This window comes from Mauremys mutica, chromosome 13, assembly GCF_020497125.1.
Source record: "Mauremys mutica isolate MM-2020 ecotype Southern chromosome 13, ASM2049712v1, whole genome shotgun sequence".
NCBI classification, from domain to species: Eukaryota; Metazoa; Chordata; order Testudines; family Geoemydidae; genus Mauremys; species Mauremys mutica.
The window spans coordinates 4,556,221-4,572,251 of NC_059084.1; the positions used below are offsets into that span (position 1 = coordinate 4,556,221).

The 16,031-nt window shown below is 47.7% G+C and overlaps 1 protein-coding gene across 4 annotated transcripts in view; it reads right to left on the reverse strand.

Moving 5' to 3' along the window:
• Positions 1-15,243, reverse strand: part of ZNF512B (zinc finger protein 512B) — a 56,930-nt gene extending 41,687 nt beyond the window's left edge. For 2 of the 4 annotated variants that reach the window (XM_044986703.1, XM_044986700.1), the window contains exons 1-2: positions 15,028-15,242; positions 3,873-3,998 (exon numbers count right to left, since the gene is read on the reverse strand). In XM_044986703.1, the coding sequence (XP_044842638.1) occupies positions 3,873-3,998; positions 15,028-15,115 (214 nt within the window). In that variant the 5' untranslated portion in view covers positions 15,116-15,242. Of the gene's footprint in view, positions 1-3,872; positions 3,999-15,027 lie in introns of all 4 variants that reach the window. The other 2 variants (XM_044986702.1, XM_044986701.1) reach the window with 2 other exon arrangements.
• Between the last annotated feature and the right edge of the window lie 788 nt (positions 15,244-16,031).

Sequence of the window (16,031 nt, forward strand, 5' to 3'; positions counted from 1 at the left end):
GCCAAACACAAACGGGTTCTGAGCTCGTCCATCTTATCATTTGTATGAGCCAGTGGGAGCGTGCAAAAAAGTGTACATGCCCCCAAAAGTGAAACCATCCCCCCTCCAGAGGGCCAGGACATTGAAGCATTTTTTTGAAGGCTTAATTGCAACTTAAGCGGCGCACAGAGTGAATTTAACCCAAAGGCAGGTTGAAAAGATGTCCCTCTGCAATATCCAGAATAGGCCAGTAGAAAGCAGTAAGCAGTAAAATGAAGATTCAGGCTTAGATGTGGAGGGTTTAATTAAAGGAGGAAAAAAAACACTGTTAGTAAATGCTCCATCTGAAGGGGAAACAAAAACAGCTTGTGGAGAACAATTTACATCTACAAAAAACCACCAACAGAAAAATCAAACAAAAAACAACCCAAGAATAAACTCTGCAAACTCACATGCTGCACTGCCAAAGAATTCAAAGATTCCGGCTCAGAATCTGGTTCTAATTTAGAAGCTAGATCTGTGGGGGGTTTTCTTTTTCTTTTTTTGAACAACTATTACAAGTTAGATGAAAGGCTACCTGGCTACCTACAAAACTTTCTCTCAGGATAAGCTGACTCTCAAGTTTTATGCTGTATACCCCAAATACCCTGGGGCAAAGAGGCATCTAGAAAATAAGACTGTTTAGTATTTTATTTCTAGTTCCTTAAAGTCATACCAGCTGTTCTGCTCAGCTTTGACAGCCATGAACCCATCGTGCTGCTGATCCATAATGATGTGTGTGGAATATGTGGCTTTTAGTCTATGGCACAGTTATAACCCTTACAGAATATAAAATAACTGCTGAAAACTGAGCTCTCTGCCTTATAAAGCCACATATCTGACTCCCCCGTAAGGAAACCTCATTGCTCCAGTACAGCTCCCATAGCTCCAATATAACAAAATGATGCATTTTAGTGGTCAGAGCAATCAGGAGCCAGCTGGTGTGACAGTGGGGACCGGAACCCATTAAACCAGGTTAGTTCACAGCCATGTATTTGCGGCTGTTTATGCCATTCAGCCCCACACTTTACAAACAGCCTCGCAAAACTGTCATGAAGACACACCCAGGCAGACGGAAACTCTGCCTGCCCTTCCCCTGCCAGGATGATTGAGCATAATGAAAAAAGAAATGAATGCCATGCACTTGCCCATCAAAAACAATTACTAGCCCTGATTAAGTGGGTTAATAGAATTTTGCATGGTTGCTTTGAAATCATCTTAGTTCTGGAGTAAGGTTTGCAGGTCCCCTTTCAAAACCTTTACCAAAGTTCTGTTAAGAGTTTTCCACTTAATAGAAATTCTGTTTTTTTGGTTACATATTTTTCTTTGCCTCCTGGATTCTGAGACTAAGGTGCACATAGGTAATAGTTTCAAGATTTTCTATGCAACCATGAGGGCTGGAAACTTTACTTTATTGTAAGTGAAAGCTGAGGTTCTCACATAATCACATGACTCCAGGAGCTGGGACTTTAAGACCAACACCCAATATTGCAAGACTCACAGTAAAACATCAAGAGTTGGCAACCCTGCAACTTCACTGTTCTTCCCTATCAGGAGGGACAGTCCTTTCTCAAAAATATCTGTTACTTTTCCACTTTGTCCCTCCGAAACACTCTGCCAGTTCAAAATATTCCAACGCAGCAAGAACAGCGTGCCCCTCATTTTTCTATGTAGCTCCCCAAGAAAAGAAGCAAGCCAGTGGGAGGCCTGGCATGTTTGGAATGGTTGGTGACAGTTCATCCTCTCTGTATTTTTAAAAACTTTTAAAGACTTTAAAAACTTTCTTTAAAAAAACAATTAAATCCTCGTTCATCTATTTCCACCACTGGCAGAGATACAAATTGCGCCTTCGTCAGGGATGAAGAAGAGGGAGCAATTGGAGGCCTAGTCCAGAGGACTAGAAAGTATATCGCTTATTTCCCCAACATCTGGACTCACAGCTACCCATCTGCACCACCTGCCAGCTCCACAGCACAGCTGCAGGGAAGTCAGCTGTGGTTAGTGTGGCGGGATTATGTATTGTATTGGCATGCCGTGCACAGCTCAACGCTGCTGGTGTTAAACCCAGATTGTTTATAGTCGTGTACAAGGGAGGCTGCTATAAGAAGCCTGCCTGATTCAGGTTGTGGCCCTTCCCACAGCTGTGAAGAGAAATGCAGTGTACATCTTCTAAAAGAAGTTGAGAGACAGGGTCAATCCCTGTACCTTTAAGGCACATGGTATTCTGTGAAGATTCTCTAGGTATCCAAAGCCCCTCATGGTCACGACCAAAGCCACAGCATGAAAACCATGCTCTCCTTGAAACGGATCCCAGAACAGACAGGCTGGGCACAGGGCTTTGGAACGACGGCAAGCCAGAGAGTGCCAGCAAAGCTATTACTGCAGAGGCAACTTCTCCCTGGATCTGCACAAAGCTTAATTTCACACCTGTGAAGTTAACCTTGTTAGGAGCTAACACCCCACAGAACGCTCCCACCAGTGAGAATAATTAAAAGTTTTTGCTCCGTCACATTCATTTAAACCAGGAAGTGGAGGAATTAAAGATGGAGGATGTTTTTATTTTATTTTAAAGACACTGACAAGAGCTGATACAGCAAAAACCAAAAAAGCCTTTAGACAGATTTAGTTCACTCTACTTAGCTCTGAGTAACACCACTCGGATAGCAATTATATGTCCATAATTACTTATTTTCTACCTCGCTGCAGCTACAAGCACTTGTGAGTGCTCAGACAATTGGGCTGCCCGTCGGAGCGCCTCTGACACCTTGTTTTGGGGTGGGATGGATGCTGACCTGTGGAATGGAATGTCTCATTCTTTACCCCAACGATGCCTTTCATCTCAGTTTAAGAAGAGTTCTCAAACTTTTTCAGATCACCCAGTTGGCTGAACTTTCTAATAGCCTTTCCTGGAAAGAGACGGGGACATCAGCGAATGGACAGCTCCATTCTGCCAGCCGGGGGAGGAGAGTTTCAGGCTCTTCTGAGGACTGGCACAAACTATCCATGTGACAAATCTCATTACAAATAAACAGATAATAATAAAAAGGAGTTCCATGCCACCAGGACCAAGAATTCACACAAACGAGTGCTGTATCCAGACTGCCTAGAGGCACGGTCCTGGCCATCTGAATGAGCTGCACCGTGGGGATGACAGAGACTTCCCTTATGTTGATGGATGGCGGAGGCCATGTGAGTCACGCAGTGCTGATGAAAGGTCACTTAATGGGGCGGATGAGCTTCCTGCCTGGGTCTTGCACAGCCAGGGCATTCGGCCCAAGACGGCAAGCTGCAGCAAAGTAACTCAAACTTATGGCAGGTTTATAGGTCCCGGGATAGAAAATCAGCTTTCACCGAAATGACAACCTTTAGAAAACAAATCCCACCGGCCTCACACATTCACAGACCCAGCATTCTGGGCTGTGTGCGTGTGACAAATGAGACCCAAGGCGCAATAGACTAGATAGACAGACAGTATTCAGGAGGTCTGCTTCCCTACCTCTCAACTGCCCCTCATTTCAAGCCACATCATTCACTTCCGTCCCCAATTTCCCTACGTTCTATACAGATCTAGGGACCCCTCGCTTTACTGCAGAAAAGCATTTACATCAGCAATAGAGATGAAACTGAGGCAGCAGAAAGCATCACGCTACCTAACCGAATCCTCTAGCATTTTCCCAGGTCTGCATGTAAAATGTGTGTCCCTCAGTCTGGATCTTTGCTTCACACGCAGGCTTTGGCAGGCTGAGAGGTATGTTCCCTTCCCCTTGGTTTGGAAGGTGGCAGTTCCAAGACCTACCGTATGCCCCGTCTCCTCCACCCCCTTAGCTCTGAGAAAAGAAAACCCAATTTCTTACCCAGCTTGTGGGGCTCAGGGGTCGGATTTACCCTCATCTCTGTCCTGCTGCCTTCTTTGCTTGCGCTAGTTTTGCTGGACCCTGCAGCTCTCCTTCCACCTCTGAAGGAATATGGATCCGCCATCTCTAGAACGAGCAGAAGACACATGTTAAAAACACACAAACCCTCTGCCTTAGAGAAAGCACACGCTACAAGCAAGAATGGCGTCTAGGGTGGAAAAAATATTAAACAGAACTAAATGTTCTCATTTAAAAAAAGAAGGGGGATATATTTGCAAATATTTGTTTTATGGTTGAGTGATACTATAGACATGGTTGAGGAGCGGCTTTCATTATAAACCTGTTTCCTCTACGCATACAAGAGCAAAGACTTTATTAGAAATGACGGGCTGGATTCCTATGGAGAAACAACGAACAAACGGCTTTTTCTTCTTTGCTTATTTCTCTGCTTTCATTAGAAGACAACAAAAGAAAATAAAAGTGAGTTTTAATGAACAGATCCCGTGATAAATTTCCAATTTTCGTTATGAATGGCAAACTTGTCTAAACGGAGAATTGTTAACGTTATCTAGAGCCCCCGGATTAATAATTCAGTTTGGCTTCTCTGTAAATAATGAACATCAGAAATGATCACGAGAAGCCCGATCTCGCTTCCGTGGAAGCCGACAGCAAAACTCCATCAACTTCAATGGCGGCAGGAAGAGTCCTTGGAATTGCTGGCTGCTACAATTCCAGCCCGAGTGGGAGTATTTTCAAACAGGCTGTAAAAACATCACAATAAAATGAACGGAGGGAGGGGGGGGGGGTTTAAAACAAGTGGCACAAACACATGGTGTAGACTTCTATCCACTAGGCCACCCACGCAGCAGAGACGACGGGGTCCTCCGGAAGTCATTAGCTGCAGACGTCCTTATTGCTTTTATAGCTTGGAAGCCTCTTAGGGTATGTAATGAATCCGCTAGTGTTGAGTAACTGCTGATTTTAGGGCAGCATGGGGCAGGTGTATCTAAAGGCTGGACTGGAGCGGCAAGCAGCGTCTCTATAATTAGCTGCATTGTGGAGACAAAGTAGATGGGAGTCAGTTGAAGCATAGCTCTTTCCCATTAGCCCAGGCTCTGTTGTAAAGGATGATTAAACAGACTATGCCAAATCCATCCCTGGTGTCATTCCGCTGAAATCAATGGGGCTGAATGAGAGATGAATTTGGCTCATCTGTTTACACTGGCAGTTTGTTCCTCTAATGCACAAGTCAATTTCCGATTGGGATCTAAGTGAGAAGGCCAGATTAATCTCCCGGAGGACCCAAGGGCTTGACCCTGCCTCTTTTACTCAGGTGAATAAAGGTTGCATGGTTGGTCCTCAGTTCAAACAAACGGGCTGTGCAGGGTTGAAACGGCAATTCCATAACACACGGACATGGCCAAGGGCTGTAACTCAGGGGCTCTCAGCCTTCCCAGACGACTGTCCCCCTTTCAGGAGTCTGATTTGTCTTGCGTACTCCCAAGTTTCACCTCATTTCAAAGCTCCTTGCTTACAAAATCAGACATAAAAATACAAAAGTATCACAGCTCACTAGTACTGAACAATTGCTGACTTCTCATTTTTACCAGATAGTTATAAATAAATCGACTGGAATATAAATATCATACTTACATTTCAGTGTGTCGTATATAGAGCAGTATAAACAAGTCATTGTCTGTATGAAATTTTAGTTCGTACTGACTTCACCAGTGCTGTTTATGTAGCCTGTTGTAAAACTAGGCAAATATCTAGATCTAACCCCTGGGAGACCTCTGCAAAACAGTCCTATGCACAGAGCCCAACCTGCCTGGCTCTGTGGCCAACTCACCCCTGCTGTGTGGCCACGGGAAAGTTATTTAACCTCTCAATTTCCCAAGCTACAAGACAAGGATGCTAATATTTACCCACTGTCCAGGGGCAGGGGGAGGATTGATTAGCTAATGTTTGCAGAGTGCTCTGATGAGGCTAGGTCCTGTTATTAGAAGGGGTGTGTGTGTGTGTGTTCGTGTCCGTTCAGATGAGGCTAGGCACTGTTGTTAGAAGGTGTGTGTGTGTTTTTGAAAGTGGGAGAAGAAATAGTCCAGGTCCGGGAACCTCTTCCAAAAGCTACTGTGCCTCTAACAGGGATCTTCACATGAGCACAGCTCCTTCAGTGCATATAAGTTAATGACGGCACATCAACAACTTCCTACTTTTCTCTCTCAGGGGGGTATTTTGATGTCCCACAGAGCTGACACGCACGAATCACAAGGGCTTTGCAAGTTTTAAGACCAATATAACGTTATCCCGCCACACACGCACCTGGACACAGACACGCTCAGGCTAGCCCATAAGATCCAGGCTGCCAAACAATTAACAGACACTGAGGCAAGGCACAAAGCACATGATCGGACACTGTGATTCTGTGCCAGCTGCTAGTGGGCAAATATTTTGCCCTCTCGCTGGACATCACACTCCAAATGTTTCCTGGTTTGTGTTGTTTATTGTAGGGTTGCTTGTTTGTATTTACTATTTACTTATGCTCAGGTGTTTGTTTTGCTCTTGGGTTTATTTGGGCAAGCTGCCCCTTTGTACTTATTGGGCCCAACTCTACCCTCAGTTACACACGTCTACACCAGGAGTCCACTGAAGTCACTGGAGTGATACCAGAATCAGACCCACTGTGCACATCACAGTTTTGTAAATAACAACACCTGGCTCTTATCTTCAGTAGATCTCAAAGCTCTTTATAAAGGAGGCATCATTAGCCCCATTTTACAGATTGGGGAAACTGAGGCACAGAGGGGTGACGTGATTTGCCTAAGGTCACCCCAGCAGACCAGTTGCACAGCCAGGACTAGAACTCACATCACTCCTGAGTCTCAGTCCAGTGTTCTATCCACTAGGCCACTCTCTTGCCTAGAGACCTTTAACTACAAGCACCTAAAAATTCAGATGTGCTTTTGCAGTTATTCATACTCTGCAAGTCTGCATTGCTGTTAAATTAAACATCTTTATAGCCCTGCAAATGCAGACGGTCCTTTACAGAACACATGCTCCCAACCCTCCAGCGCTTACAGGCCAAGCCAAAGATGGGGCACATGTTCAGGACAGGAAGGGATGCTCAGTGATCCCCAAACACCACAGCACCCATGGGTCTTGTCCCCTGGCCCCTGGCACACACACCAGTCTCCCACCTCCATCTCGAAATACTCAACACCCCTCCATGCCTAGCTGCTGCCTGCTCTGGTCCCCAACCAGCCTGTAGAAGCTGGGGCACCTGTGAGGAGTGGGGCATTTGTGGGAAGGTGCCACATTCCCCCTTATTCTGTAGCAGCAGGACTCCCATCAGAGCCTGGCTCCCAGGGTCCCTTTCTGAGTGGCCCCCTTCCAGTGGGAGGGAGAGGTTCAGAGCAGGGAAGGGAAGGTCACAAAGGCTCAGTGTTACCTGATGTGGAAAACCCCCTGGATCTGAAGGGGGCAGATGCCAAGGACAGCAGCCCTCTCCCTGAGCACATCCCCACACAGCCTTGGAGCTCCACACACCAGGAGCTTCCACAGAGCTGGGGGAGGGGGAGGGAGGGAGGCTGCTGGGGCTCCCTCTGACAAAGCGTCCCCACGTAGCAGCGACGCTCAGTTTCCCATCCTCTGCAGGATTCCTCTCTGAGCAGGACGTGGCCTTGAGTTAGGACCGAATCCCACGTCTTGATCAGCACTCGACTCCCAAAAAGATGCTGCTTCCCCTCCTTGGCCCTGACAACCCTGCAGCTTCACTGAGCTGAACAGCCATGGATGGCTCTTCCATCCTAGGGTGTTCCTGGAGCCCTGGATGCAACCGCCTGGCCTGAGGCCTGCAGGAGGTCAGACTAGATAACCATAATGGTCCCCCTTACCCTTAAGATCTATGAATCTATGACTGCATATGTTGAAGGTGCAACCAATTATGCTCATTCAGTCCAGCGGCACAGTGAAGGAACTGCAAAATCAGCTCTGGTTTGTTCTCCAGTTAATATGGAGCTATACCTAGCTCATAGAACTGGAAGGGACCTTGAAAGGTCATCAAGTCCCCAGCCCCCTACCTTCACAGCAGGACCAAGTACCCTCCCTGACAGATTTTTACCCCAGATCCCTAAATGGCCCCCTCAAGGACTGAACTCACAACTCTGAGTTTAGCAGGGCAAGGCTCAAACTACTGAGCTACCCCACCCCTCAAACAATTAAACAGATCAGTTGTTTCACCTCAGAACTTCCTACAAAATTCCTTTTTTTGGATCAGTTTGCCTTAACTCGATTAACAAGAATCTACACAACACTGGCCCTAATTAGACACCAATAGACACACAGCTCAGCAAACCCAACTGGCCCATCTGAGCTGCCACAACTCCCCTGCAGTTACGCGAAAAGAATTTTCATTGGACTGTTCATCATGTGCTAAGGCCTCAACCCAAGTCCCAGCAAAGGTCTAGGGACCAGAATCATTTGGAATTCAGCTTGCGTGTAGGCACCTGCCCTGGGCCTCGTGGCGAGAGCATGGGACTGGGATTCAAGAGGTCTATTCCCAACTCTGCTACTGGCCTGTTGGGTGACCCTGGGCAAGTCACTTTCCCTCAGTGTGTGTCTGTTTCTCCAGAGATGACAATGATAACGGCCTTCTTTATCCAGGGCTTGGAGATCTACCAGTGAAATGTGCTACAGAAGAGCTAGGGATTATTATCATCATATTGTGCCATGCGCATTATACCAGGCAAACATTCCCGCAGTGCTGCCCAGTGTACCAGATACAGGGTGACATTCTACTGCAGTGTCACTGGAAGGCAGGAGACGTTTCAGGCGTTCTGCCTCCAAAGACGCTGGGCTGCAGCATCAACTGCAAAGCAACTTGCTCCTGCAAGCTCTCCATGCATGGAATTGCCGTTGAAGTCTAGGCAAGGACTACCAGATACAGAGAGGTCGTGCAGGGTCACACAGAATTTTAAGAGGCAGCGAAGTGACTTTCCTGGGACTCCTGGTGCGGGTCAGGGCAGCGCATGTGGTTTGTTCTGGGAGACGGGGTAACATGTCGAGACTCTCCAACGTGTGGTGTTTGGTGATGAAAGCTTGGTCGTGAGCACAGACACCAGGGTTAATCAGTCTCCGGATCAAAGGAGGAATTACAGCCTGGACTCTGCATTCTCTGGCATTTGGAGCAGAACAGAGGGAATCATTAGGTCAGCTCATTTAGCCTCTTTGTCTGTTTGAGGTGTATTTCTTAATTGTTATTATTTGTAGCCCAGCAGTGTCCGGAAGCCCCCACCAACATCAGGGCCTTATGGTGCTAGGTGCTGTTCACACAGCCTGAGGCAGTCCTCGTTCCAGAGATCGTACAGTCCAAGCAGACAGAACTGACAAACAGTGGGAGAAAGGAAGCATCATTATCTTCATTTTACAGAGGAGAAACTGACGAATGGGGAATGACTGTGGCAGATCTGGGAATTTACCAGAGATCCCAAGTCCAGGGCCTTAACCAAAGAGCATCCTTGTCTGTGAGCAGCTTGCTATTCTGAAATGTATTGGTTATTAGAGATAATTATTCACAGAGATTTAATAAATAATTGATCCACAAAGTATGCCCAGTGACTTCCTGCACGCAATGCATTCAATATTCTACTTTCGAGCCATGTTGATTAGCTTTGATTGGGCCCATGGGTCACATGGTATTGGTCCCGTTCCTTGACTGGATGAGCATAACAGCTAGAATCCCATTTCTAGAGCAAATGCTCACGTTAATAATTTAAAAGTTCCCTTTCCACAAATATTTTCTAATATCTGCTATTCCCTTGAAAATTTCTTCCAGTAAATTCATTCGCAGAAACGCAAACACGAAAAGGAAGAAAATTTGAAATACGAAGAGAGAATGTGAAGGTATTCACCCAGCACAGGTTCAGATCAAACCCGGGACATCGTCTACATATAACTGCTTTGTGATTTAATTGATTTGGCTACACATACATAAACATGCACACAGCACCTAACACAATGGGGTCCTGGTTCACGACTAGGGTTCTAGGTGCTACAACAATACAAAATAATAAATACAACTACTACTAACAGTACCGACAAAGATCCAGCAGAAGACAACCTGACATGGCTATGCTAAACCTGCTAACACAATAAAACATGAAATTGCACATTCCTTACCAGACCAGGATAGCTCAGGCATACCATACTATTGCGTATTTATAGTGTTTTAATGAGACATGCAATAGACAATAATACCTGTGTTTGTCTCATAAATCGAGTACATACTTAGACAATTTTTAATGAAGAGTCTATTATTTACTAGATAGACAGCAACATTTCCTTTGAAACCATTACATGGGAGACAGTGTGATCTAGTGGTGAGACTGAGAGTCAGGACTCCTGGGTTCTTTTCTCTGTTCTCCCACTGTGTGAACTTTGAATGACACATGCTATGTAAGGACACAGATGCAAGAGAGCGGTAGAGAAAATTTGAACTGAGTCTAAGTCCGGGACTCAGAAACTCTCTTGGTTCTACCCATAGCCCCATCATGCATGTATAGTGAAATTCACCCAAGGAATGGAGGTCCCATGAAAGACTCTCCAGGCATCATAGACTTTAAGGTCAGAAGGGGCCATTATGATCATCTAGTCTGACTTCCTGCACAACAAAGGCCACAGAATCTCACCCATCCACTCCTGTAACAAACCCCTAACCTATGTCTGAGCTACTGAAGTCCTCAAATCGTGGTTTAAAGACTTCAAGGTGCAGAGAATCCTCCAGCAAGTGACCCGTGCCCCATGCTGCAAAGGAAGGCAAAAAAAAGCCAGGGCCTCTGCCAATCTGCCCTGGAGGAAAATTCCTTCCCGACCCCAAATACAGCGATCAGCTAAACCCTGAGCATGTGGGCAAGACCCACCAGCCAGACACCCAGGAAAGAATTCTCTGTAGTAACTCAGATCCCACCCAATCTAACATCCCATCACAAGCCATCGGGCATATTTACCGCTAATAGTCAAAGATCAATTAATTGCCAAAATTAGGCTATCCCATCATACCATCCCCTCCATAAACTTACCAACCTTAGTCTTGAAGCCAGATATGTCTTTTGCCCCCACTGCTCCCCTTGGAAGGCTGTTCCAGAACTTCACTCCTCTGATGGTTAGAAACCTTCGTCTAATTTCAAGTCTAAACTTCCTGATGGCCAGTTTATATCCATTTGTTCTTGTGTCCACGCTCGTACTGAGCTTAAATAATTCCTCTCCACCCCTGGTATTTAGCTCTCTGATATATTCATAGAGAGCAATCAGATCACATCAACCTCAGCTGGACCGTGGCTGCAACCACATGGTCTCTTGTCAGGCTGCGGAGGTGAGGTGTGAATGCCGGAGGGGGGTGCTTCACCCCCCGACATGGGAAGTAGTTACCAACACGCAAGGACAACCCCCAGGCATTTGGGGGTCTTAGAAGACCACCTGAAAACTCCCATTTACTTCAATAGGAATTGTGGGTACTTAGCACCTTTGAAAATCAGGCACTTTAAACAAACGCCTAATAATAATATCAGTTAAACCATGAGAGCCTGAGGAAGTTTGAGTATTGATGCCTCGAAAAACTTCACTTCCAAAAATTAAACCACAGCTTTTAAACCAAAAATGTACCCGTACCACCAAACCATTGTTCCCTCCATTTAACGCACCCGCTCTCTTACAACAGACTTTTTTTGGGGGGTGGGAGAGAAGGGGGCAGCTTAGAAACTCTCCAAGATATTTTATGTTCCATCTAATTGCTTTTGACACCTTTCCTCCTACTTTTAGTTTAGCCTAAAATAATAACAAAATTATTTTATATACATGGGGGCCAAATCTGGTACAACTTGATGGATTTAGTGGAGTCGCACCCAGGTAACAGAGCAGAAATCAACCCATCATATTTTAACCAAACTTCTCACTCTTTCATGGCACATGCTGGAACCAGGTGATCAATTACTTCCAACCTCTTTCCATCCTTTCCTCAACTTTTGGTTGAAACCCTGTTGTGATTCACAATGTGGGGAAAAGGGGGAAATCGACAGACCTTAAATATAGCAGTGCTAGGAGTTATGTTTATGACATTGGAACAAAGAAATTGATCCCGGACTCCCTGCAGCGTAGAAGAGCTGAGCTCAAGTTTCCAGCGCTCTCCTGAGCAGCTTGGGCCAGGAATTGCCAGCAAGGCTTTTAAAGCAGCGCATTCTACAATGCAATGTCTTTTACTCCAAAAACGAACCATCTCTCACCAACACAAATGGCCAGATGAGGTGGAACAAGAGGGGAGCAAAGATTCAAAAAAGCTCAACAGGGCGGGGAGTCCCGATAATGCAGAGACCAAGGATGGGAGTGAGGAGAAAGCAAATGAGGGACAGACTATTTACCAGAGGGCTCTGAAAAATCTAATTGTCAAGGTGACAAAATCTCTATATATTTTTCAAACTTGCTTTCATGCAAAAGTGTCTGGATAACATGAATTGGGGCTTGGAGAGTGTATCTCACTCTAATGCAGGACATATTCAGCCCTGGCATAAGATGGCATAAGTCCTATTAAAGTCAGTCGTGTTTTACACAGGTAAACCTGCTACCACAGTAACTTAACTTTTTCAGGCAATTTTTTCTCTGTCCTGTGAACTGATCTGGTGTCACTGAGTCTGGGAAGACCAGTGTTGACACATAGCTATTGGCATTTCAAGGTAGCAATTAGGAAGTTGACATGTTGCTTCCTGGAAATCTGTGGCTATTTGAGTTAATGTGACACTAACTGTAAGAGGGAAAACAAAACAGTGCCATGCATAAAAACCCGTCCGTTTCCACTCAGCACTAAATACGCCGGGTCAAGTTAATGGAGTTACGTCCACTGCCACCTGAATTTGGCCCTTACTATCTAACCCAGCATTTCCTGGCTTGATCCCCACTAGCTACTAATTGCCACGAGCTAACAGTCCCCAGTGAGTCCACATGCCAATGGCCTGTAGGTCTTTAACAAATCCCTTTCCCCTGACATACCAGCGTGACCTTCTCAGGTAAAGTGCTAATCATGGTGCAAAGAATACGCCTGATGTGCAGCAGGCCAATATCCACTTGCTTTACTTATTATTAATCATTTATAATCTGCTGCAAATGTTCATGGCATTGCTCAGGGGTAGGAAAGTGCCGGAAAGGTCACAGATCCCTGCCCTGGAGGACGCAGAAGCTAACGGCACGAGGAGAGAGTCAGAAACAACAGCTAGCAGAAACCAATGGGCTAAACTGATGTTTGTTGTTCTTGTGAGTTTCTGACAATTCACTTTCCCTCAGTATTGATTATCGTTTCTTCTGGCTGTAGATGGGAACCAGGGCAACGCTCTGATGAATGGACTGAGCAGTTCCCTAATTCCACAGCAATTTCTATTAGTCTCTCTCCAAATCACGGGCTGATCCACTATTTGGTAACTTTCTTACAGAAATGTTCCATGTATTATACAGATATCCCTACGCTTTCTATAGGCACACGGCACTTAGACGACTAATTCCCTTCTTTCTCGAGCAGTGGAGGAACAACACGGCCACACAAAAGCTGCGCTGGAATTAAGGGCTGGTAGATTTTACATTTATATCATTCAGTACTGCGGTTTGAAAGGAAAGACCTAAAACCAGGTTAAAATGGGTGTAAATGTGCCCATCTTTCATCACAATGAGTATGTGTGCACATACACGCACGCACACACAAAGCTTCTGATGGTTTAAAGTTTCTGTTTCAAACATATTAGCTCCCGGCCCCCTGGCACCAAAGCTGATGGCAAAGCATGAAACCTAAAAGACATTAAACAGAATTAACCTAATCTGACTTATGGGATTCACAGCCCTGTCTGGCCTCCCTAGCCGACTGCCCACCTGGCACAGAAGTCTCTGCCCCAGCCTATGTGAGTGCTCATGCAGCTGTAACGTCCCAGATCTGACCTAGCCTGCCCACGACAATGACAACCTGGAGAGAACGTCTCTGGGCTGGCTTTATAGAAGGCACAATTTAGCTGTAATGTTTCTGACCTAGCCCATCCTATGAAAACACCCAGCCAGCTGCCAGGTCCCTGCTGGGAGTGCTCAGCTGACTCAATGCCCCTGCCTTGCCCAGCCCACGTCAATGTCCAGGTGGCACTAACATCCCTGGTCTGGGCCATGGGAGTGCCCACCTGGATGTACTGTCTCTGATCTGCTCCCCGCCAGCTGTCATGTCCCTGTCTGTCCATGTCATTACCTGCCTGCATGCTTTGCCCTTTGCCTGACCTACCTCTCCCAGTGCCCACCTGGCTGTCATTCCCCTGGGCTCCCCATCTGGCCACCACATGGCTCTCATGACCTTGGCCTGCCCTGCCCCGGCTGTGCCCACCTGGCCTGAGTGTCCTTCCCCTCCCCCTCCCATTGCCCACCTGGCTGCCATGTGACCTGCCCAGGTGTGAGCTGAGCTCACCTGCCTGTACTCCCGCCCCCCTCTCTGGAGCTCAGCGGGCCGCAGGCGCCCCCGCCTTGCGGTCCCTGCCCCAGGCTAAGGTGTGGGCAGCAGGGGCCGCCCCACGTGGAAGTCACCTGTCACCGCGTGGGGCAAGGAGCGCAGCGCTGGGGGAGGCTGCACTGAGACTCAGGGGAGCAACTTCCAAGCCCCCCTTCTTTAAAGTGCCAACGCTGGAAAAAAAAAGAAAGAAAAAGAAAAATCCTCCTTGTACTCCCAGCCCCCCCTGCACTCCCAGCCCCCCCAGATCGCCTCCTCCGCCCCCTGGGTTTAGTGTCCACCCTCCATTAGGAAAAAGGGAGGGGGTGTGGGGTTGGGTTTTTTTTTTTTGGTTTTTTTTTTTTGCAAAAGGGAGGGGGCGAAAAACTATTTTTATTTCTTGTGCCTGGGAAAAATAATTAAGGGGAGGAGGAAAAGGCAGTGAAGCAAAATGGCGACTTTTTTATGTAGAAGGAGGAGAGAGGGAGAGGGAGAGAGAAGGCGGGGGGGGGAAGGAATCCCAGGCGCACCGGGAAAGGAAGCAGCAAAATCCTCGGGAGGGGGCGATCGGGCCCGGGGAGGGGGCGGCCGGGCGGAGTAAAAGCAGGGCCAAGGGTGGAAAAGGGGCGGGGGAGGGTTGCCAAGGGGGGGGCTCCTTACCTCGGTGCCTGTGGCGAGCTCTCCAGGGCCCCCGCACGCACACACACTCACACGCGCGCTTGGAGCGGGCGAGGCGGCGCTGGCTCATGCGCGATCCCCCGCGCCCCCCTTCCCGGCTACCTTTGACAGTTTTACGGTCGGGGAAGAGGGAAGCAACTTGCAACTCTCGCGTTATTATTTTAATACTGCAACAAGCCTCCGCTCGGAGACAGTGGGCTCGGTCCCCCCCCACCCCTGCCCGGGCGCCTGGGTGGAGCCGGGGGGGCTTGGAGAGGCGAGCGCGGGCACCCTGCGGCGCGCCCAGGGCGCAGGAGGCAGGTGCGCCCGGGAGCAGCCCGCGTGGAAACGTCCAAAGGTGGGAAGTGGACAGCGCTCGGGGCCCTCTTCTTGCAAACGTCGGGCCAGAGGCCAGGCAGGGGGCAGAGGTGCAAGACACCCGCTGCCTGGGCGCCCGAGGGCGCAGGGGACTGGAGCTGGCTGGCAGAGGGTGGCTCTGCCCTGGCCCCTTTGGATCAAGGGGCTAGTCCAGCCTCCGCCCCGCTGGTCCTCCCAGACTGGGACTGTGTGTTGTGGTGCAAACAGACTCTGGCCTCCCACAGGTTTTCCCTCCAGTGAGGCTGTGCCCGACCCTGGTTAATTCTAGGGATTTCCCTCCCAGAGGGGCTGGAATAATTTTTATAGCAGGGGTGCTGAGAGCCACTGAACCAAACTGTAAACCCTGTATTTAATGGAGACCACTTCAAGCCAGGGAATGCAGCAGGGCCCCCGTTCCAGCACCTATGGTCCCTCCTCAGCAGAAGTGGACTCCTTGGCACATACCCACCTGTTACTTAGCCCTAGCAATCAGGGGACAAACTCCCAGGAATCTGGCTTAAATAAGCAAGATATGAAAGGGCAGCTTCTATATCAGGAATAAAAGAGAAACAGCCCCTGTCCGTAGTGTCCCAAGTATTTCTGTGGCACCCAAGGGAGGAAGTTAAGCGCATGGATAAGAATTTGCAGGA